Source organism: Lonchura striata, chromosome 15, assembly GCF_050655825.1.
Source record: "Lonchura striata isolate lonStrDom1 chromosome 15, ASM5065582v1, whole genome shotgun sequence".
Taxonomy (NCBI): domain Eukaryota; kingdom Metazoa; phylum Chordata; class Aves; order Passeriformes; family Estrildidae; genus Lonchura; species Lonchura striata.
Genome location: NC_140717.1, coordinates 13,438,548 through 13,462,956, shown reverse-complemented (window position 1 = coordinate 13,462,956; position 24,409 = coordinate 13,438,548). Strand labels below are relative to the sequence as shown.

Sequence of the window (24,409 nt, the reverse complement as noted above, 5' to 3'; positions counted from 1 at the left end):
CCCCATGTTCCCCTGAGTTTTGCTGGGGACCAGGTCCTGATGTTCCAAGGAAAATTGATGTGCTGTTGTTGAAGTCAGCCTGACTTGGACCTGAACACAACAACAGCCCTGACACATCCAAAGCAAAGCAGGAACAGACAAAAATTACCTGTGTGGAAAACCAGCCTTTCCACAGCGGGGTGGCAAGGACAGACTTCACCTTGGAGAAACCAGAGAAACACCCCAGTGCCTTGAGGGGCAGCGAACACGCAAGTGCCTCAGATCTCACCACTCTTTCCAGGGCACACAACAGGGATTGAAGAGAATTTGGATTTACCACAATTTCCTGCTACCTGTTGTGGAGACCTCTGGCACAGCCCAGTACCCCTGCCCACCCCAATCCATTCTCTGCACCATCCACAGAGCTCTGGGCCAGCAGGAATTGGTGTTGGGCTGTGGGGACACAGGTCTTGGGAGGCTCACGGCTGCTCCAGCCATTCCATGTGTCAGCTAGATATTCCTACAAGCATCACTGTGGAAAAACAATCAGCAATCAGCATCTCCTGTTCTCCTCCACTGATAAAACAACCCAACCCCAACAAATGGACATAAAATGTGCCTGAGCTGTTGATCACAACCCACAGCAGGAGCAGCCCCTTCCCTTCCCCAGGATTCACCCCCTACCACCCCTGAGGAATGACCCAACCTCCGGGAATGCAGCCAGGCAGAGAACACAGTCCCAAATAGGCACCTGTGTCACTGAAACTGTTTGGGAGAGAAAAAAAACAAGCCACAGAGGACAAAGGTGTGGCACAGCCAGAGGCAGCACGGCTGGCGAGGAGGGGTGACAGTGTCCCTGCCAGAACAGGCACAACCCAACCGGTTCCACGTGTGCTGTCACCCACAACAGCAATAACAGATACGCAGGGTGTTGGACAGGGAGGGAGAAAAATTATAGAGCTATAAAGGAAACCTCAAATGCGATTCAAAAGGTGAAAGTAAGTTTGGGTGAGAGCCTTACCAGGTGCTCTGCGACATCTGATCTAGCAAGCTCAGCAGAGGTAGTTAGAGGTTTTTGCTTAATCAGCTGTAGAGGGAAGGGAAAAATGTCTTCAGAGTAGGAAAATGGCTCTTTGATTCAGAGAAATACATTGAAACAATAAAGCCAATGCCTGCAGAGCGCTCAGAAAATGCATTTGTGGCAAGCAAGTGCCACTCACTGCAGAGGGAGAGGGGAATTCAGTGGGACACCATGGGACAGAGCGGGGCATTGCAGTGACAAGCTTCTTCCTCAGCAGATGCAGCAGCACTGCAGCTGCCCTACAGCAGGGACAGGGTAGGAACCAGCTGCCTCTCTGAGTGCTGAACACCCCACAGCATTTTCCACACGGCAGTGAAGGACCCTGGGCTGGCCCTGTGGAGGCCCAGAGCTGAGTGCCTGGAGCTGGCACACACCTGAGCCATCCCCACAGAGCCTCCTGTGCCAACAGCCAGCAGTGATAAAATGGACTCAGGTTCTCCATTCCACCGGAAATTTAGCTCTCTAATTAAACACCAGAGGAAATGGGTCTGGTCTCAGCTCCAGCCCTCCCAAAGCAGCACTTGCACTCAAGGCCAACCCCTCAGTGCACAGAACAATGAACAGGAGCTGAGCTGAACTTGCCCTCCTGTGCCTGTGTGCTGCTGCCCAGTCCTGAGCAGGGCTGTGGCAAACACCAGCTCAGGACCAGTGCAGCTGCACCCCCTTGGCTGGGAGAGCCTCTGCCTGAGGCTCCAGACCCAGAGTTAAACCCAACACTGCTGTTCAAAATCACCTCTTGCAGCTCAGACAAATCCAAACCAAGAATCTGTGGGTTTCCAGAACAATTTATTTCTCTACGTCAGGCCCTTGGAGAGCAGTAGTGTATATGTTGTGATAAACTGACACTGAGAAGATTTAACAATTTCTTCATTTAATAAGTGATTTTCACTACATGATATTGTACACTGTCATCTGTTCAAAAAAGATCAACAGTTTTAAAAAACAAGATTCTGTGAGAGATTTATATAAACCGGTGATCAAGATCAACACCTCTGGTTGGCTTATCAAGCGAGTTTCTAGGTTTCTTTGTAGAACAAAGTCTTTATACTGAAATGCACAAACCCCTTCCAGCAGATCCAGAGCCATTCCCATCACTCCCAAAGCCATTTGTGTCACTGCCCGGGACTGCTGTCTCAGCACTGGGATCTGCTCGACTGAACACACGGAAACTGTACAAAAACGTGTTCACTTTGAGCATGGACAAGCCTTTCTGTTTGCTATTTCCAGCCAGCACTTCCTTTTCTCTCCGAGAGGAAGGCGTGGATGGGAAGCCCGGCCAACTTGGCAGGGGGGTTGTGTACAAATGGGTTTCTAAGCGAACTTTGGCTTCAGGAAGGAGACGCAAACACTTAAAATAATGGCTTTGTCATTTGAAGTATACGGAGAGGGATGTGTGTCTGAATTAAATATACATCCTACCAGTGGTGCTGGCAAGGTTGAAGGTTATTCCTAATGTCGACAGCAATAAAACTAACGTGTACATGACAAGACATTAAATGAAAAGCAATCCCTTTAAAACAAAATTGAACATAAAAAAAAGTTCACAGTGGTTTGTATAAACAGTATGTAATCGCTGACAGGAACAATCTCTACTCTCACAGCACACGAGTGCCCTCTTCAGATGCTAAAGAACAAGATTTACACTATTCATGGTATGGTCCCGCCAGCCCCGCGGTTACCTGGCTGGTGGGGAGATGCTGTGGAGTGTGCAGCTGGAACACTGACACAGGGGGACTTTCACACTCTTTTCCTGGGAGGGAGGAAAGTCTTTCATTCGCTGTTACAACCAGCAAATGCCATTCATCAAATGGAAAGGAAAACCACAAACACATTATCTATTTTGAGCAAGCTGAACAGCACACATGATAAGTTTAAAAATGGAGGTTATAGACTATGATACAAGTCCCAACAAGGCAGTGCCAAAGTGACTGACTATTTCTTGGCTTGTTTTGTGATCATGCCCCTGGGAGGTGTTACAGGTCTGCTGGAATTGGGCTTCTTCTTCTCTGCAGGTTTCAAGATCTGAAAAGAGAAGGGTCATTTAGCAAAAAGTTTTTGCTGTCTTCCAGTCAAGCAGTAATTCACTGGTAAAGGCACTGCATGGCTCTGGACAAGTCTCCATGTGCCAGGAAATCAATGTGTTTCCTGCTCTGAGCTAGGCTGGGCCGTGGGATCAGCTGCTCCAGAGCCCACAGCAGTGGGAGCAGGTGACAGCCAACTGCTTTGCCTGGGTGATTTAATTCCAGACAAAACAGTTCCCCTACTCACACCAGCACAGGGTTATCATGTTTTTGAAGATGTGAGTGCACTGCCCTGCCTACATGTGACAGCTGTAAAGATCTATTTGAAACAAGTCTTACTGTTATTTAACAGTAAAACATTGATTCAAAATAGCACAAATTTAATGTACAACCTCACTAAATAGAAGGGAGAAATCTTCAGATACTGTACCTGGAAAGAGCACATTAGTGTTTCATCCACGCTCATCATGGCACCCGCGTTATCAAATTCTCCACAGTAATTTGGGGCAGAAAAGAGAGTTACCAACTGTCTTTTTGCAAAAAATTCATATCCATCTTCAACCACCTTTAAAGACAAAAACAAAGATGTTACTCTGGGCAGCTTCCTCCTGAGAAAGTGGCAAAGCAACTTTTCCAGAGGCAGCAGCTGAAAACCTGTCTATGTTTAATGAGCATGAGTTTCAAACTTTTACACTTAAACAGGAGCATCACAAGAGCCAGTTCACCATTAACATTGAGAAAACCTTTGTTCAAGAGAGTCAGAGTTTATATGAAAATGTTCCTTAGAAGTGCTGTTAAACACTGGGATACATTCAGAGAATCTCACACATATTTACAACTTGGCTGGACAAGACCCTCAGCACCTTGGGCTGACACAGGCCTGGCCTGGCCTGGACCAGATCACCACCTCAGGTCCCCCAAACCTAAATTATTCTATGGTTTAATGTACAAAATGAAAATACCTGATGAGCTCTACATATGAGATCCAAATCATGTTTATGGAGAAACTTAGCAACCACTTCAGCACCAAAAGTGAAGGACACTCCTCTGTCATTTTCACCCCAGCCCAAGACATCCTTGTCAGGGTCAGACCACAGGAGATCACACAGGAGACCTTGATCCGGTACATCCGTGGGGCGCATGATTCGTCTGATCTGCTCCATTGACTGCAGGTCTGGTGACAAACCTGTTACAAGGAAGACACAGGCAGGCCCCAGCTTAGTCCAGCTTTGCTCTGCAGCACTGACATTCATCCAGGACAAAAATAACTTGGATTCAAAGTGATTCACCGCTGCCATTTTATGTAGCTCAATGGCAACATTCACTGACACTTTATAAATCCAGCATTTGTTCTAAAGTGTTTGGTACAGAAGTCACTTTCTAGGAGATTCATTTGAAGCAGGATAAAGCAAGGCCATTTCCACATTTTACAGGATTACAATAAACTCACTAATATTTTGCAAGTGTCTGATAAAAGAGCTGTTAAATAAAAAAGGCATGAACACCCAGAATCACAGGGAATGCTCACTGTGATGATCAGCAAGATGAAATAAAATATCAAACCAATCTTGTACAATTTTCCATTCATGAGAGTCCTTGGGCAACTCTAATGACTCAGTTTCTGGTCATAAAGTACAGATTGCACCTTAAATGTTTAAGGTGCAATCTGTACTTTATGACAGAAAAAGCTGCATAAATCAATCTCTACAAATTAAACTCATCAGATCATACAGGGCTTGGAGCAACCTGACCTAGAGACAGGAGTCCCTGCCCATGATGGGGGAATTCTACTGACTGATCCCCAAGGGTGCCTTCCAAGCCAAACCACTCTGGTTCTGTGAAAACAGATGTTTTCAGGACAGACATCAGACTCCTGGTCATCTAAGTCTAAAAAACCCCTACAAGAACTCACTCCAAAGGAGAGGCTATTAAAGGTGCCTTTGGTGGAAAAGGAAGAGCAGATCATTGTGTCTGAACTGGCTCCATGATTCACAAAACTGACACTCATTGAGCCCAACCCTTCCTCGCACATGAGCCAAGGCAGAGAAAAATCCCTGTTTTGAAGCTTCAGCAATGTAAACATGAAACTGCCATGACTGAGTTTTCCAGTTCCTCAAACGTCATCTAAGGAACTGCTACTCACCCCCATGACAGCAGAATATTTTCTCATCCACAATAGCTGCAATTGGTAAACAGTTAAAACAGTCTGTGAAGGTTTTCCACAGCTTAATATTGTATCTTCGCTTACCTAGAAGAGATTGGGGAGAAAAACCCAGTCAATGTGTTTTTCTAACACAAACACAACCAACCTAACATAAATGCCTGGAACTTTACTGAGACTTGCAAAAAGTCAGCATTAGAAATATAGAATTGATATTTTCTGACTTATTTAATTGTTTAAAGACAGTGGCAAAGGCCTCTCAGTGTGGCACAGCTTCAAGGACATCATAAGTCTGTTCAACAGTTGGCAATCAGGCTCTCCAGTCTCAACTCTGCTTTGGCAAATTGTCCCTTGGAGAATTTGATCTATTGCAGAAAATCTTGCCATTTGCCATTTTTTTCAGGGGAAGACAGCAATTCTTGAAAAGCAGATTTTCTTTAAAATTCTGCCTTACCACATAAACTCACTTTCAGCAAATAAACAGGACTGAAAAATGAAACAGGACTGAAAAACAAAACTGCCACAGTTTTATGAATTTCAAAGGGACTCTCCCAGATATGAACCCTGAACATATTTGTGATATATGACTAAGCCTGTGATTAATCTCTGAGGAGACAACTCTGAAATACCACACATCTTTGTTTCCTCACAGGAGGAGAACAAGACATGGAGCGCACATCTTGTCATCATCTGCAAGCCAAGTGTGTCCCACCACACAAGTTCTGACATGCTTCAGTGCACAATTAATTTAATATCATCTCTACATTATCTGGATTAAATCACATCCTTTGAAACAGGAACATTGGCTTCTACTTCACAACAAAATTACTTGTTGTGTTTGGGTAAGGTCTACATACAGCCCTCATCACACAATCTTTACATATCATCATCAGATGAATGAAGCAGAAGTTAACCTCTGTAGTGCACATCAAATTAAGTTCTCCATCTCTCATTCAATGCCCTTCTGAGTTTTACCAGTGAGAATTGTTAGTTAACACAGCAGCCAACAAATAAAATTACCCACTTGGTTGCTGCCTTGTAGCATGAGCATCAGACTCCAAGAGGGCCAGGGGAAGGACAGACTCCCCTCTCTAAAACAGGCCAAGGACCCCTCTAAAGAGCACAGAGGGCATTTCCAGTGAGGAAGGAGCCATTCAACACTGCCACTGTGCTGTCCCCAGCGGAGGCACACATGCCTGGTACTTACATTCATCATAAAACCCATAAATTCTATTGATGCTGGCACATTCGTGGTTCCCTCGGAGGAGGAAAAAATTCTCTGGGTATTTAATTTTGTAGGCCAATAGAAGACAAATTGTTTCTAAAGATTGTTTTCCTCTGTCAACGTAATCACCAAGGAACAGGTAGTTGCTCTCTGGTGGAAAACCCCCATATTCAAAGAGTCGGAGCAAGTCATAGTATTGTCCATGGATGTCACCTGCAAGGAGATTCAGACACGACACTTAAGTGAAAGTACAAATCAAAGATGTTTCAGAAAGAAAAAAAGCTTGCAGTTAGATAACATATTTAAAATAGCAGTTAAGTTATCTAAAATTATCACATTTTGACATCTATGCAATGGTAGCTACACAAAAATATTTGCATGTATAAAACAAAATCAAGATTCCAAGAAACCAACTGGATTTTCTGGAAATACCCAGTAATTCAAATTCTAGCAGGGAAACTGCATCAAAAATGAAATTGGTATTTCTGCTTTTAGTTTAAATCATGGGCTTGTTTCTGACAACCAGAACACTAAATTGTGATTTTAGACTACCAATATAATAAATACGGAATGAGCTACTTCAAATTGAAGTAAGTCATCTGTTCTCGAGTAGGATAAAAAACTCTGTGCTGGAAGCTTTCAAAATTGCATTTATTGAGGCTTTTATGTTGACATTCTTCATTCTTTTAGCACAAGTAGACATATACATGTGTGCAAAATGAGTGCTGCTGTATGCAATACGGTGAAACCAAACTAGAAAGTAATTCCAAGAAACAGTACAAAAAAAAAAAACCAAAAAAACCACCTTCCAGCTGGATTTTAAAATACTGTCAAAATACTGTTCAGCTTTGCATGGCAGCACATTAAAATATTTGGGTTCCTCACTGTTTCCCCTTGTTCAGTCACAATTGGGCCAAACATCATTTATTTGATAACTTCTTTCCAAAACTTCATGTGAATCTCTCCCCCAGCCTGGTGAAACTGGACCAGTTGCTTTTTGGGTTTTAATTATTTTGGTCCCAAAATAATTCCCACATATTACCTCCCTCTCCACTCCTCTGCCCTATATATCCAGCAGGGTTTTATTTTGCCTTTTGCTATGATTATTTATTAATTTCACTGTTAGTAAGTGAAAATAGCATCTGGCACTTTTCTCTGCTTATGGTCTGCATTTACCTGACACCTCCCCCAAGATGAAACCAAAACTCACAGTACTTACCACAGATTTTCAGTGGAGCTTCAAGTTCTAGTAGAATAGGCTGACTCAGGAAGATTTCTCTGGATTTCAAGCACAGTCCTCTAATTTCATTCTCTTGAAGTTGGACGTTTTTGCCTGGTTTTGATCCTCGCACTGCCAAGAGGAGTCAGAAATCAGCTATCAAAAGCAGCAACATCCCTGGTGTTATTTTAAGTCTGACTAAATGCCAGAGCAGCACTGAATGAGAAGGTACCAGGGTAGGACTGGTGTGCTGGGGTGAAATGGCAGTGCCAGGGAAAGGGGAGTGTGTTCTGTTCCAGTCACATTTTACTTTCATTTAACAGAATTCATGCCTCAACACTTCTCCTGTTAAAAATGTCACATTTTAAATAGCATCGGTTTAGTTCTATTTAGCTACAATGTGACTATTTACATGTTGTTTTTTAGTGAAGCAGTTATGTGCTTGTTCTCTGGAAGCTGTCTGAACTTGAGCAAAGGCTGTCTGCTACTCAATCACCAACAAATGTGCAAGTTTCCCTAAATCAGCAAATCGCCTAGCCCAACCTAAACAAGACCACAGGATCAGTAAATATTGCACTGCCCCGTGCTACACTGCAGCTGGAAAACAGGGAAGAAAAATCCACACATGACTAGAAGGTAAGGACTAACAGTAAGGAAATAGTTTTGGATCATGATGACAAAGCAGCTGCCATCATCACTGCCTTTGAGCAGGGTAAGAGACAAGCCAGTAGGAAACCAATCTCCCAGCCCCAAAGCACTTCCCCCTCCTGACTCCCATCCTTCACACCTTCCATCACTGCTTCAATCTCCCCCACTGCAACAATTCAGGACAGTTTGTTCCTTTAGCATCCATTAAAGCTTTCCTTCCTGCTCTGGATAAGGACATCGGCCTGACCTGAACAAGCCCCACACTTGTATTTCTGTTGCCCATAAATAAAAGGATATTTCTACAGCAGCAGTGCTGTAACTACAGCCCAAATTACACGAAACAGCATTTATAAGGGTTAAGACAGGATTAGAAAAAATTATGAGTATGTCATTACTGGAGAAGACTATATTTTTATTTGGTGTCAAAACCAGTGACAACATAGAATAGTGTAAGACTGAAGAAAAAAAAAAAAAAGAAAGTAAGAGCAGAATTCATCTTCCACAATGGTTCAGCTGCAGCAAAGCCAAACCACCAAGAACCCGAGTCTCAGATGGGCTGGAAACGCTCTGCCAGCACCTCCAGAAACAAAATGCCCCCACTGCTAAGGCTGCCAGGTTAGGTGACTTACTGTAAGCAACTCTATGGCATTGAGACTGAAGAATCTATGCCCTTATCCAAAAAAGTCTGGTCTTTAACTGCAAAAAAAGCTAGCAACAAGCCTGAATCCTTTCAAGCACAAAAAACTATGCAGTATTATCTCCCTGAAGTCCTGAATAACTTAGTAGCTAGCTGGCACTTCGGTGTAATTCCTTTGCTACTGTTTCACCTCTGAGTGAGAAATCTGAAAGCTCCAGATGACTCAAATCTCTGCCATCACTGTGGGCCCTGCACTCTATGGAGCCAAGTGAGAACTGCAGTGGGAAAGGCTGGGGGTGCTCGAGGCAAGTTTTAAGAACAGCAAGAACAAAAAACAGTTGTGTTCCAATTTCTCACTAGCACAGAAGCTCCTGACTTTTCCACAGGCCTCTGATCAAGCACAGAAAACACTGCTCAGTGAGTGTGCACTTGGATAAGATAATGACTGTGTAACAGCCATGAAATCCATGACGTTGGATGTGATCTCTGCCAGCACTCGCAGTGCTGCTGCCACAGCAATCCTTCCCTGCACGCTGAGTGCCAGAGACCCCAGCAGGTTCTGCCCTGCAGAGCCACTGGCAGTGCCCTAAAGCACACCACCTTTCCCCAAACAAAATTAAACTCCAGCTCAGATGACAATGGATGCTCACAGTGACATTACTATAGGTCAAAAGTCACACATTTAACAGTGTTCTCTTTCAGGCTCTACCTGCTTCTCTGTTCCTCACTGCCCACGTGTTATCACTCACCACTGACATTACATGCCAACACTGGAATTACCACTGCATTTCATGTCTTTCATTAAAATCTCAGGAGTAATGAAGCATGTAAATGGAAGTTAAATCTTTGTCACAGCAGTTTATCACGAATGAGGCTTTTCATCCATGCAGTAATTTTTTCATCCATACAGTAATTTTCCAAAGACTCCTGAGCAACAAGCAAGTTACTCAAAATGCCAAATATCCAGAAGCAATAGACAACAGAAATTTTTAGAATTAAGTGATAAACTGGCTGAATTGTAAATATAAAACTGATGGTCACTTAATCATAGATTTTACAATTTTTTTATTTTTTTTTTTTTTAGATAATATGAAATACTTGTATTTAATTTTCCATGAAGCCAAAAATCTAATTTGCCATGATATGGTCTTCTTAGAAATTGCTAAAACCATACCCTGTACTTCACATCCATAAATTAAAAAGTACAAAATATTATAAAGACTATGCAATGCACTGAGTCACTAAAGCTCATGAATAAAGCATGTGCACTCATTTTTGCTCAAGATTAAATGAAGATCCGAGCACTGTTTCAGACACAGGTTTTCTAGGTTTTTCCAATACATTTTTATTGAACTGGTATAATCCTCACAGTTTTAGTCACCTGCCTGTAGAAAACCTCAACAAAATGAGATGATGCTTTGCTGCACTTCCCAAACTCCCTAGGACAGCTGCCATGGATGAAAGAACAAGAAAATTTGGTTCAGCTCTGCCTGCCAGTTACATTTTCAATGCTTTGTCCAACATGGAACCTGCACAGAGGAGACAAGTGTGTTCCATTTCTTGTGACATTAACCTGTATGTCCTGAAAAGCTGGGAAAACAAAAGCGTGTTTGGCTTCAGAAGAATCAAAAATGCAGAAGTGCATCTTGGTTTGAGGAATCTGTATTTTTAGTGCAAGGATTTTCTCATCCACAATGAAAGAGCTGGCACAGAAATGCAGGATATTCAGTCTTAATGACTTTTTAAAAGGTTTCTTTGGGTCTTCCAGTTACTTAGTCCTTCTAAGAAAGACAAAAATAGAACACTATGAAAAATATGTTGTGTTTACAGTTTGTTTCTCTGGTTTGGACCAAAACAAGGCAGCTTGTGGAGATCAGACAATATAATACTAATTGACAGTTTGGTCATGAAGTCAAAAGAGCAGCTCAATAGTACTGCACAGGCACATTTGCCCTTTCAATGCATAAAAAATAACCTCTCAGAAATGACATCCTGGAACTGACAGTGGAACAAGCTAAAGATTAATCATTTGGGGGAGAAATTCAGCCCATTTCAAATGGTATTTTATTTGTGCCTGAACACACTGCTGCAGCATTTCCAGACAGCAAAATATTCCCACCCTATTTAGGCAGAGATGCTCCTGTTCTTAGAAATTATTTCTCTAGAGCCTCAATTTCAGTGTCCAGCCTGGGCAGTCTTCTAACAGGTAAAATCTTTCTTACTGTACAAATATGAGAAGCGAAGAAATAAAGATCTCCACGTGATGGAAACAACTACAGGAAAAAATCCCTCCCTGCAGCCCAGATGATCTTTGCAAAAGCACTGCTCTGAACACGGGGTCCACTATTATCTTTGACTTCCAAGACAGGGAGAAACGGATGGAAACAAGAAGATACCAACTCTAAAATGAGTGTACTATAAACAGAGCAGTATGACAGGTGCCCAGCAGAGGGGGAAAGGAAGGAATAGAAGAAAAGCAAGAACTTGAGGTACCCACTCATTCTGGAGCAAGCAAACAGCAAGTACAAGGTGTAGCTGCAGCTGCCAGGAGTCAGAACACTGCCTGACATTGAGAATTTATTCTACATTTCCTTGGGAAGGATAAATAGGTCAGGAGCTTGGGGGATCCAGAATCTACACCAGTCTGAGACCATATGCATGCAGAGTACAACAGACTCCCACATCTCAACCCACCCCCAGCATTCTCCAATCCTTGCTTTGGTGCCACACAGTCCTTTACGTCAGTCAAGGTTAATATGAAAGGGACAGATACTTAGAGAAGTAGTCAAAAATAGCAGGAAGTTCAAAAATGCCAGAAATCGCAGTGATCCAAACATCTCATTTCCATTCAGTATTGCATTACAAGAAGCAGCTGAAATACTGTCAACTGAAGTGTGAGAATCAAGTTCTCCTACAGAAAATGTTTTAAGAAAAATAGTCTATCTACAGGTCAGTTCATTTTTTCTGGCTTATTAAACAAGTCTCTCAGTTTCACCATATTTTATGTTAAGACGTCTGCAATCATAGTGACATTTCCAAAAATACTGCAGGTTGGTTTTAATCTAGTTTTTAGCAGTTCCCAATGACAGTTTCACAGTCAGTTTTGCACCATAGGCACAAAGGGAATAAATAACTTGAAAGTGGTTGATGTAAAAAAGGTTTTACTTTACTGCAGGCACTACCAGCTTTGATCAGATCTCTTCAAATTCGAAACTGAAATGGAAAAGCATCTCCTCAGTGCACAAGGCTCTGAAAAGTTCTCATCTGCTTTCTAGTATGTCCAAAGATCACAGCAGTGTTATCAAATGGAAGGTTCTGCACGATTACAAGTTTTTCACCTTGTAACGTATTTCCACACTGCAGAAAGGTGAGGAGCAACAGCTACTCACACTGCTCACAAACAGAGGGAACAAATTCCTCCACTTCTCTGACTGGGCAACAGGCAAAGAATTTCACAGACTTATTTGAATCCATGGCATTGATAAGAATCTAATTCGTAATTCTTTAGAATTATGAGTTTCTATTTCCTATTCATAGCAACTGCTGCACCACAGCAGGAAACAATTAACATCAAGCTACACAAACTAGGGAGAATGATATGGTTTGAAATCAAAAAGTGTTGCTTGTCTATGAGAAACTTCATCACAGCATCCCAACTCATTCATGAGTAAATGTGACATTTCAGATTAACATCTCTGAGAATCACTCTTACCCCAGTATATGCAGCTAAAGGACAAGCAACCCTGAAGACCCAATTAATGCTGTACTTAGCAGAAAGGTGAAAAAAAAATTATAGGACTGCATTTGTGAGAAAACATCTTCTCTGTGGTGAGCAAAATCTTATCCACTTTAATAAGTAGATGATAATCTTTCCCCATTTAAAGCAAATTAAGAGAGAATATCTCCTTGACATCTCTACAACAGGCTTTACTGGGAATAGAAATCTGTGGGTGTATAAACAGAAATGTTTAAGATTCAAGAGTATTTTTGCAGATTTTAGAGGACTAGCCAGGATTTCAGTTTTCAGAATGGCTACCACCATTGTAGCCTCATGTGGCTTTATCCAAAGTAGCCTCCATTCATTATTCAATTCTCCCTTAACAGAGCCTGCAGAGGATGCAGCACAGGAGAGATCTGCAGAAACACGTTCCAACTTGGGTGATTTAGGTATGCTGAAATTGGTATTTTACACATTATTTATTGTTACCATGGTAAGACTAATACTCTTCAACCCTGTTTTCTAAATAGGTGACTGTGAGCTCCAAAGCAGACCCTGCTTATCTGCAGAAGCTGCCAGCACACGAGATGAAGGAAATGGATAAGGGGCTCAAGTTATAGGAAGCCCATCTGACATGACACAGAAAGGAAGCCACGCTCACGCTCCGGGAGTCTCAGGATTTGTCACTCATTCTTCACTGAGGCAAGCAGGAATTCTGCCATTTCCTGGAACCCTTCCCAAGACCACACAGGTGCCATTGATTTTTTTATCTTACAAGGAGTTTTTTAGCATCTTCTTGTCTGCTGGTATTTTTAATTTTTGACTCAGCACACACAGCTGCAGTTGCTGCCTTCAGTACCCCCTGCTAGAAGAGGCAAAATTTGCTCTCATATTTGACCCCTCTTAATCCTCAGGAAGGTGAATTAGTTCCATCAATATTTGAGCCTTTATCTAATATCAAGGATACTTAAAACATTTCAATACTCAGTGCAGGATACTGTTACTTACTACACTTTGCAAGTCTTATATTTGTGAATATTACTGTTACCAGACCTGGCAAAGTCAGACAAGCTGCACTCAGGAAATTGCTCCTAGCAGGACACAACCCTCATCAGTAAAGAAGGGAAAAAATACAAATTCAGTTACAGAAAAATAAAAATAATAATAATAATAAAAAAACACACCAGTATTTTCAATGTTTTCCCTGAATGGCTTTCCCAGGTTGAGAACAATGCTACTGAAAAATGGTGGTGGTTTTTTTTTGGTGACATCTCAATGCCAAATGGTTCTGTACTATAAACAATTGAAGCAAGGAAGACTCTTCAAATATTTACCTTAGAATGAGAAGCTGAAGTATATATTTCCAGGCCTTTTAAAGAAAAAGCTAATAATTTCACCTAAATAGCCTAATGTGGGTGGGAGAACATCCCTATTTGAGGGAAAAGTAGGAATAATGTCAGTTGAGCAGAGGAGTCAGGACAGAAAGCAACTAAAATCCTTCACAAATACATTATTAATACCCTGTATTAAGGACAAAAGCAAGAATAATTTATTATTCACCCTTCACTCTACCTCAAACATTAGACTCAATTCACTGCTTCTTCTAACAGGGCAATGCTAAGGACCATGATAAAACAAATACCTAACTGTACCTGCCCACTGATTTCCAGTATTTCATTAGTGCTGGGGTTTGTTACCCTTAGAAAGGGCTAAGCCCCCTGCTCATACTCTTTAAATTTTAGTACCAAAATCACCTAAAGTTAGCTGCTATAAAAATGTGTAAGTATTTAAAGTTTAAAGAGAGCTATAATGAAATACCAAATAGCTCTAAAATTACAGCTTGCACAAGGATTTGGGCAATTCAGTTTGTGAGCTGATTATTAAAGCAGATTTTGTAGTGTTTTTATGCCTGAGTATGATTTTAATCTGTATGTAGCCTTGTCTGAAGGGGTATTGACACAGAGCTCACGGGCACACCACACTTTGTGTAACTAACATTATGCACTTGTTCTACCAGAACTGCACTGAAAACCAATAATTTCTTTGATCTAAATCTAAAATGCAGTGTGTGCTGAAATGCAGCCATGTTTTAGGAAAAAGAAGTATAAAAATGACACTCACAAAGGTCAGTCATTATTCTCTGTCTGGCAAAGACATTTAGAACAGACATTTAATAATCAACAAATAAAGCACTAGCACAGGTTACTAACACCAGTAATTGTTTTAAATATTGAAAGACAATCATTGCCTCAAGGAATCCAAAATCCCAGCTGCTGTATTAATAAAGGGAAAAAAATTAATTTCAGTTCTGGCAGCTGATGCAACCTCAGGTAACATCTGCAATTGCACGAAGCACCTCTTAAAATATGTCAGTAAACCTTTTGAAGCCTGATTCATGAATTCTTATCTGCTCCAACCATCTAATGTTGATATAAACTGAGCAAGAGCAGAACACATTGACATAGTACGTCTTACTACCTTTTGAAACTTTAAACAGAGAAATCACTTGCATTTCTTTCTAGGAAAGGTCTAATCCATGCTTTTAAAAATTAAAGTTCACACTTTGGAAATATTGCATTAATTACAGTAAGGGAAATCAGTAAGAACTATAACTAATGAGTGCAATTCAACTGAACATGTATTAATATGTCACCAAACATATGACATACGAGACCTGACATTTACAAGTTGTATTACTGGATTTTCAGGAAAATCCTGGTCTAACTTTATGAAGGGAAGTCTTTAAATAATTGAAACCAGGGCGGTTTAAATTGGTAACAGGCAAAACCCAAACCGGATCAGAGGAAAAACCCCATTTACTTTTACTTATTCAGTAATCCCATAATTCATCTACAGGATTTTTTAACTCCAATTTTCTAGAGTAGAATTTCTGTTCCTCTGCCTGACCTTTTGCTATCTAAGCATTACACAAGCAAAATCCTGTAAGAAGGAAAAGTGTGCAAGAAAAGACATTTCTTCATCATTTTTCTCAGCACCATCTCAGCTGACTGTGTGCCAAATGGTAAAAAGTTAAATCCCTGACCAAGCTTTTCAAGAGTAAGTCCAGATGAGATGCTGCCCTGGCACACGTGAAGTGAGGCTGGATCAGCATAGCTTCTTTCTTTGAATAATTATGCTTTTCCTTGATGCCTGGAAGAGAATTTGTCATTGGCAGCTTCTCAGTCTTTTGCCCCAAAATCAGTCGATCCCAGCCCAGTGCTGATCCCTGCAAGCGAAGGGATGATGCTGGAGACACCCCCTGCAACTTCCAGGTTTTCCCTTGATTTACAAACTCCCAGGCAACTCTTTTCATCCCAAAGCACCAACAATAGCAGACAATAAGCCCTTTTTCAGACTGTCTGAAACACCAAACCCCAACCCTCTATTCACACCTAAAATCCCACCATATGTTACGAATTAAGAGCCAAAATCCTGTGGCAGCTTTAATGCAAGCAGCTAATCAAAGCTAAAGCCAGCATACACTGAAACCCACGGCAGTCTCCTCCCGACTTGCTGAAAAGCTGCCTCAACACTCTTTAAACAAGCCGAGTCTTATTTCCAGAGCCCCGCCACTACCCAGCCATGCACTGATCCCATGTGTATGCGTGAAAGGCAAGAGAACACCCCAGGCTTTTTCAAAGCCCTTCCTACGAAATACTACTAGATTAAGCATCCCCTCATTCCACCACAGGACTAGATTAAGCATCCCCTTAGAACCGCAAGGGAGGAGAAGGGGGCAGCCGGCTGGTCCCAGCATTGCACCGGGGGACCAAAAGGCAGAAACGCCTCGGAAACCCACACGGGCTGAGGGGAAAGTTGGGGCGAGCCAGGCGGGGAGGCGGCGACCCCAGGCAGACAAAGCGCCTCTCGCCCCTCCATTTTAGTGCCCCCTCAGACCTGCCGGGCGCATCGCCCCCCCAACCGCGCCGTCCCCGACCCTCACCCTCCAGCAGCCGTTGGATGATGCTGTCGATGTTGAGCTTGTCTATATCCGCCATCGCCTCTCAGCGGCCGGGCGGAGCCCTCCCCGCCGCTCCGCTCGCGGCTTGGCCGGCCCGACTGCGCTCCTCGTTCTGTCTCGTTTTTGCCCTTTTCCTGCTCTGCGCCTCGCCTCGCCTCGCTCCCTCCGCTCCCCCCCCCCGCCCCCTCAGCACAGAGCCAGCGCTGAACAAAATGGCCGCCGTCCCCTCAGCGGGCTCGCCTGGCGCACGGATACGAACGAGCGCGGCGCGGCCCGTCGGAAACCCTTCATAGGCCGGGCGGGAAGAGCGGGCGCGGTGATGCGGCCCGGTTCGCGGGATCCTGCCGCTCCCGGGACGGGAAGTAGTGCGGCGGTGCCGCCTCCCGGTGTCGCGACAGAACCAGTGGTGGCGGTCGCAGGGTGCCAGGATCCATTAGGATGGAAAAGAGCTGCGAGATCGTCGAGTCCAGCCTATAACCGAACAGCATTATGTCACCTAGACCATGTCACCGAGTGTAACATTCAGTCCTTCCCTGAGGGACAGGGACTCTGCCGCGTCCCTGCGCAGCCCGTTCCAATGTCTGATCACCTTTTTCTGTGGAGAAAGGTCTGCACCTTGTGGCGTTCTTGCAGACTGGGATCTGCAGAGGACATCAAGGAGCCACCATGGCCCTCACATCATCCCCTCACTGCCCCTCACACCCACATGTGAGGGAGATGGTGGCTTCAGGTGGGATTTTGGGGCACTTCAGGGTTGGGGGAGCACAGCCGTGATGTCCTTCACCTCACACTGAGCCACCTCCACCTCACGGATTGAGGCAAGGTGTCCTGAGCATCTCCTCAGCTCCTGAGCACTTTCAGACACGTGGCTCTGCACCTGCAAATCCTTCAAGAAACAAACGTACAGCACTTTCAAGTCCTTGCAGATGAAGGAATGAAGCTCCTCGTTCAAAAGCATCTCGCTGTTTATTTCACACTTTTATTATTTTATTCTATATGTAGCTACAGCTTGGTTACAAGCACTTAAATGAGGTTTAAACTGGATGGTGTTTGTCCAGGAGACAGGCTGTGCGAGCCTTCCCCACCGTTCAGTCTGTACCTCGAGTTGAATATTGTTTTATTGCTTTATTTACTCCTACTTTAATTTGCGGGGCTGGCTGTGTCGAGCTCTTTCCTCGTCCCCTCCCTTCCCTGGGTGGATTGCTCCCACTATCCTGTCGGGTTCCTCCTTGCCAGCAGTTATACAATTTTCATTGCAGCTCATTGCCGTGGTGGGGCCGGAGCAGAGTTCGGATTCGTGCGGGTGATAAAGCAAAGGACTTGCAGTCTCAGCACACCTCAGGTCTGCGGGAGGAAGGAGATAAGAGGATGCAGAGTCTACCTGAAACACAGGCTCAGGCCCCTTGCAAGAGCAGCCTCAACACTCCACTTCCCCGAGCGAACACTTATCGTATGGAGCACGCCCAAGCTGATATGCTAATCTTAGTCACGCTGGTGTAAACCCAAAGTAACCCCATGGAAAACAATAGAGTTACTTCAGATTTGCTTCAACGTGACAGCCTTTGCAGATTTACATCTATTTTTGTGCTGCACCTTCTCGGGGAAGGGCCCCTCCGGCTCTTGCACCGAATACTTTCTCTTTCAAATCCTTCCTAATTCTGCAGGGCGAGTTGTTCTCTTGGACTTAGCTGAATTATTTAACAAGGAAAATTGGTCCTGTGTTTCCAGAGGAACCTTCCTGGCCTTGTTTTCATTTCTGTAAATATCTTCATCTCATCTCACCCTTCAGCTCTTATCTCCTCTCCAGGGACAAGTTCTCTGGGGATCTGAGCACCTTTAGTGGGTGTTGAGTACTTTTCACTCCTGTTAACTCTCTGGGAAATGGGATGGAGGGGAAGAGTTTAGCAACCCAGGTCAACCCAGACAACGTACTTGGGAATTCACCTGGAAACTCCATACTTCTGAAAGGACAGAACCGGCCCTTCAAAACAAGGTCAGGGCAAAGAATCTGTCTCACTTGCTGAACCATATCAGGCAAGGTCCAGAGCACTGATAATTCTTGTAAAAAGAGGTGTAGCCAGGAGGAAAGAAGAGAAATGACAGATAAAGGTGAATCTGTAAAGGCCTCGTCATCACCTTTATAACCAACTCGCCTTGTTCCTGCTCTAAATCTCAACAGCAGCTGCCAGTGCTTGGTGTCCTGTTCGGAGCAGGCTGGATTTTTGCACAGGGTCTTTCTCATTATCATAAAAAAAAAGGACCCTTCCTTATCAGTAAACTCCATGGAGAGCCAGAGTTATATTAAAATGCCACTACAAAATTATCTTTTTAATAAGGTAGCTTTTCTCTGCAGGAAATAACCAGCCTCGCCCCACACCCTGATTAGAAAAGGGACCCAACCAAGGCATTATAAGTATCATGAAGCTGTTTTGTTCTCTGGTGTTGCTCACAACAATGATTTATTTCTAGAGAAGGAACAGATTTATTTCCAGAGAGGGAACAGCCAGGGAAATCCTTTTGTCCTTAAATTTTGCACATGGGCTTGAAGCACTCCATAATTTTGAAGCTCACGCTTCATATACCAACAACTCCACCCCTTCTTTCAATTTGTCTACAATTCTTTTCCTACTTTCTTACTAGCAAAATACATGGTGATTAACAATTTGTTCAGTACAAATCATTCACAGCTCATGGCTCTGAGACCTCTGGGTCTTTTCCTCCTTTCCCCCCTTTAAATTCCACAAATCACCACTTTGGTCTCATTCCTTGGAAACCTCTGTGTAAAACACCTTTCCCCAGTGATCTGTCCTTGCCCTCTCTTGCAAGTGTTGCTTTATTATTGTATTGTTGCTCATAATCTGGTTAAGTTTAAGAATATATAAATTATACATATAATATCCACCTACATATAGAGAAAAATAAGATTTCAGTATTGTTCTGTACATATATATAAATATATATATGTATGTATAAATATATACTGTGAGTACAATATAATACATATTTACACCATGTACACAAACATACATGTGTATATATGTACAAAAAATAATTACATTTCCCTGATTTATCCCTGTTTGTAGGCGGATCCTGAGAAATGTGAAGCACCCACACTTTTAGATTACATATTTGCTAAGCCCATGAAATTCAGTGTGTTTGTGTACATTTCAAACAAAGATCTACACGGGCTCTCCAAACACTGCTAAAACAAGAATGGGTGACTTGTAGGTCAGGTGTTATTTTTCCTAACTCGCTCCACAGCCAGGCTTCCAATGTTTTCATAACTCCTACTGTTTGCACCCAGCTTGCCTGGCATTACAATTGAGATAAAGCCTCATGCACACTCTTGCTTTTCATGCCTAAAATATTTTGCTAACCCCCAAATTTCAGCAGGGTTTTGAGGGTGGGTGGCGCTGATTTGTCAGACAAAAGAGAAGCAGCCGGAGCGAGCTGTGAGGCTGATCTGGAGATGGAAGGGTCTGTGTCCTGCTGCAAGGGGAGCTGATGACGCACAGGCAGGAGTTTTCTTAGTGTCGTGTTTTATTTACAAAACGCGCGGTGCCACGATCTCCCTCCAGCAACAAAACTTGTGGATCCTGCGCGTTCCTGTGCGGAACCCGGCGAGGAGCTCGGGGCTGGCAGCTGCTCCTGAGCTTCCAGCACAGCCTTGGGGCTCTCCAAGGACTCAAACCTTGTGCAGAAACGGAATGAGACCTCATTCCCAGGCAGCCAGCAGCAGGATTCCTGCTGGAGACTTCCTTACACTCTTCTCAAGGGTGTACCCTGCATAACAGAGCCAGGCCTTGATTTCCACCAAGCTGATGGTTTCCCAATCTTAACAACCGGTCTCCATCTGAAACCATCCCCCAAAAGCTGTCAACATCAATGGCAAGTCCATCTCAAGCTTGTTAAAATCCCATTTTTTGGATACCAAAGTTAAAAAAATTCAGCTCAGAAAATTTTGAGACAGGTAATTTTGACATGGGAGAAATATGACTTGCCATTCCTCTCCTCCTAGTGGGTTTTTAAAAATTTATTTATTAGAAGTTGTTGTACTTCATGGGTTTCTGGTGAAAGGTACTTTCAAATGGAAAAATATTCTATTGGTGAGTTTTGGAAGGTTCATACTCACAAAAATACTATCAATAAAATCCTTCTCATTTAAAAATATCATAAGTCCCTTTTTTTTTCCCAATATAGCAGTGACCACTATAGAATTTTTCCTGCTGCAGCACTTTGGATTAGGAAAACCCAGCATATTCCATACTCCTGATGAATTTCTCAGTTGAATCTGACTTTTAAAGCTCTGAGATGAGGCACAAGAGCCATTTTGATGTGTCCTGTCCATGGCTGAGCATCCTTGGGCAAAGCATGGCCATCATCTGCTCTGCTGCTTGGAGAAAGAGGAGAAAGAGCTCCAAAGGAGGCTTTGTCCTGCTTTAAGTGGAGAGCAGCCGTGGCGGATCAGTTGACGCTGCTTTGGCACCGAGAGGAGCCCTGTCTTCCCCTCTTCCTCAGGAATCCCTTTGCTCGGCCAAAGGGAGTTGCATAACCAGCTGGAAAGATCTTGTGGGCTTCCACAGGGGCTCAGCTGAGCTGTTCTCAGAGGGGAAAAGGAAAAAACACAGACAGCAGCCAGTGCTGAACACCCAGCAAAGGGGGTTTTTGCCCCTTTTCCGGCTAGTTTGTGGTGGGGTGAGCACAACTTCCCCTTCGCAGCGTCAGCAACTCTCAGCACAGCTCACTTGGATGTGGTGGCACAGGGGGATGTGAGCAGACCATGCAAAACAAGGAGAAGCCACTCAAAGCCCCACTTTGCTGCTCCAAGTGGGACATTTCTGTGCAGCTGCAGCCTCGCGTGGCTCGAAGGCAGCGCATCGTGGATGTTCCTCATTGCGCCGGCCAGAGATGCACGTTTGCAGCCTGGGACACGGCCTCTGATCTCAGCCCAGCTTCATGGCTGAGCTGCTTCTCTAATTAAGACCCATGAAAAAGCAGCACCAGGAGGGCTGTCAGGGGAGCAGGAAAGTGGAAATAGGATGAAAGTCGGGTGATTTGCTATTGGTCAAACAGCTGCTGTGCCTCTGCCAGTGGGAGACACACCGCTGAACACGAGATGCAGGAGCAAGAAAGAGACTTTCCATGCACCCCAGAGGTCCTTAATTCATTCATTCATGCCTTTTCCCATGGAAATGCAGGTGAAATATGTGGCAAATCCCATCTGCAGGTGCCTGGAGGCTGATGCATCAAAGCCTTCCCAGGGACAGGTAACAAGTGTCCAGAGGGCAGTTGCTTTGCTGATCCAGATTTTGTTTTCCCTTACACTCCTGAAATTCCAGAACAATCCCATTGGCAGCTCTTGGACACCTGGGATTTCTGCTCATATGCAGCATTTGGAAACATGATTGATTGTAGAGGTATCTGCCAGGTATTCTTATTTATTTGTTTCTATTCTCACCTCCTCCTTGCTGCTCTCTGCTTGCCAGCCTGGCAGATTTTCAGGAGCTGGGCTGCTCTTACGTAACACTGCGCCAAGATTGGTGTGAAAGGATTTGGAGGGCTCTGTGGCTGGAATCACCTTTGATCCCTGGATTCTCTTCTGGTATGTCCATGCATTTTGGGCACACCTCTTTGAGCTGCTGGGGCATCTCTGCCCTGGCATCCCCTTGGAACCCATCCTCTGCCACCAGCATTGCTCAGATTCTGGTGTCCAGGCCATTCTGTGAGTGCTGCCTTGGTCACAGCTGTCTTGTGGTGGCAGATGTGGTCCCATGCCAGCTCTCCTGGGCACACAGGAGCAGCTTCTCCCAGGTCTCCAAGAGAGCGTGACCAGAATTCAAGCCTGTGTAATTAGCAGTAATTAGCCAATTGAGGGAGCGTGTATAAAACAGATTAAACTCACTGAAATCCCCTGCTGAAGTTGAGCTGAGCTGTGTTCTTGGCTCAAAAACCTGCACCCCCATCCAGAGGATGCCTTAAGCATCTTGAGGAAACCCTCTTTGTCCTCTTTCTCCTGGGAGGGTCTTTCCTGCAGGCCATGGGCAGCTTCATCCAAGCAAACATCTGGAACGCCGTGGACATCGGGGCTTAGCCCAGCAGCAGAGAGGGAAAACTTGGGATGGACCCAAGGGAAAGGTGGGCAAGGCTCTTCGTGGCACCCACCACGGTGCTTTGGGTGCTGCCTTACAGCAAACACAGCCCTGGGAGCTGCAGTCCCATCTCAGGGCTGCAGCAGAGGCAGATCCAAAGGGATGAAGCCAGGCTCTCTCCCACGCCGCTCTCCAGCCTGGTGCCTTTGCTGATGAATCACAAGTGTTTTGGTCTGGATGTGGTGATAAATCCAAGCGCTGCAAATGACAGAGTGCACAATGGTGGGGTTTAGGCAATAAATCAGCTTTTTACGTCAATGCCTCCTGCACATGTAGCTGTGAGGTGGCAGGTGAGGCAGGAGAGTTGGGAACATCAATCTGGGGGAAAAGAGAGCCTTGGAAACTCGCCCCTTTTGTTCCAATCTCCGCTCTGCTGGAGCTCCACTTTCCCGTTCTTTATCTCCATGTTTTGCTCCACATGATTTTTTTGCGGTTTTGAAGCAGATTCCATGTTTGCAGGAAGAAACCCCTGTGTATTTGTGGGTGAGATTCAGGGTAGGACTGGGGTTGTCTGAGATCTCAGCATCACGTCAGCTCCAGGTCAGCCAGACAGGAATGGATGGTTGATGTTAAACTTCTGTCTTGGAGTGAATGGCTGTGGACACCAGCAGTCCATTCCTTCCATTGAGAAAGCAAAACTGAGATTAGAGGAAATGTTCACCTCACAGGCAGAACAGCTTTTTTGATTCCAGGATGCATTTAGGCTTCAAGTGTGCCATGACATCTCGTTTCTGAATTCCCATCCAAGCAGGGAAGAGACACCCCATGTGACCCTCTGAATTCCCTACAAGGATCAGGCCAATGATCCCAACACTCTCATTGATCCTACACGTGCAAGGTGATGCAGGGACAGGTCCCTTCCTGTTGTGCATGAAGAGGAAAAGTGGATTTTGAGACCATGAGGCAGAATTTTAGAAGGAAAGTAGTTTATGAAATTTTGTGCCTGACCGAAGTTGTCCAATGATAACTGTCACAGAGCACTCTTCTCAACAAAACCACTTCTTCCCAGGTAGTTCAGCCTGAACCACAAGTTTCTGGAGGTGAAGAAACATCTCCAGGGATGGAGAAACCTGCTGGAGGTCAGAGAATCCCCTTTCACCTGTGCACTTCTTTCTCTGCATCCTTCACTGATGGCCAAAACCTTGTTGGTCTCCAACCCTCAGGCTCCTCTTCCAGTCCTTTTCCACCAGTTTTTGTCTTCCCTGCAGAGTTCCTGCTGTGAATTTAACTTTTCAGACAGGGGATGAGGAGGGGACGGGTGAAAGCTGCTCCTGGGTGATTCCATGCACCAATGGAGTCACACCACAAGCTCCTCAGGAGAGGGGCTTTGCCTCACTCCCACCCTCACTGGGTGACGTCCCCTCTGCCAAGCCATGCTCCCTTTGTCACTTCTCCCAACACAACCTCAAACAAGTGTTGGGTGGTTTTTTTTCTCAGTAGCATGTAGGTCACAGCAGAGCCTTAGGGACCTGACAGCTGACATTCATCCTCAGCTCTGAATCCTTGCGTCAGGCTGTCTGGAGGCGATAGAAGTGCAGTTGCTGGTGAGAACGACTGCCTTTTGTGTGGCTTCAATTAAATGTCTTTCTCAGCGTGGGATAGTTGCCAGA

At 44.2% G+C, this 24,409-nt stretch overlaps 1 protein-coding gene across 1 annotated transcript; it reads right to left on the bottom strand.

Moving 5' to 3' along the window:
* Positions 1–1,829: 1,829 nt before the first annotated feature.
* Positions 1,830–16,899, bottom strand: PPP1CC (protein phosphatase 1 catalytic subunit gamma). The gene is made up of 7 exons (XM_021544633.4): positions 16,633–16,899; positions 7,687–7,818; positions 6,450–6,680; positions 5,225–5,329; positions 4,044–4,267; positions 3,512–3,646; positions 1,830–3,082 (listed from the first exon to the last, which is right to left on the bottom strand). Exons 1-7 carry the CDS (start codon positions 16,685–16,687, stop codon positions 2,993–2,995), a joined length of 972 nt encoding a protein of 323 aa, XP_021400308.1. The 5' UTR covers positions 16,688–16,899; the 3' UTR covers positions 1,830–2,992.
* Positions 16,900–24,409: the final 7,510 nt, after the last annotated feature.

What these genes read in the sequence shown, in the direction of transcription:
- PPP1CC (XM_021544633.4), bottom strand. Translation starts at nt 16,687, where the DNA reads ATGGCGGATATAGACAAGCTCAACATCGACAGCATCATCCAACGGCTG. An exon ending in CATCCAACGGCTGCTGGAGG is followed by an intron (nt 7,819 to 16,632) that starts GTGAGGGTCGGG and finishes TCCTCTTGGCAG; the next exon opens with TGCGAGGATCAAAACCAGGC. An exon ending in TTATGGGTTTTATGATGAAT is followed by an intron (nt 5,330 to 6,449) that starts GTAAGTACCAGG and finishes AATCTCTTCTAG; the next exon opens with GTAAGCGAAGATACAATATT.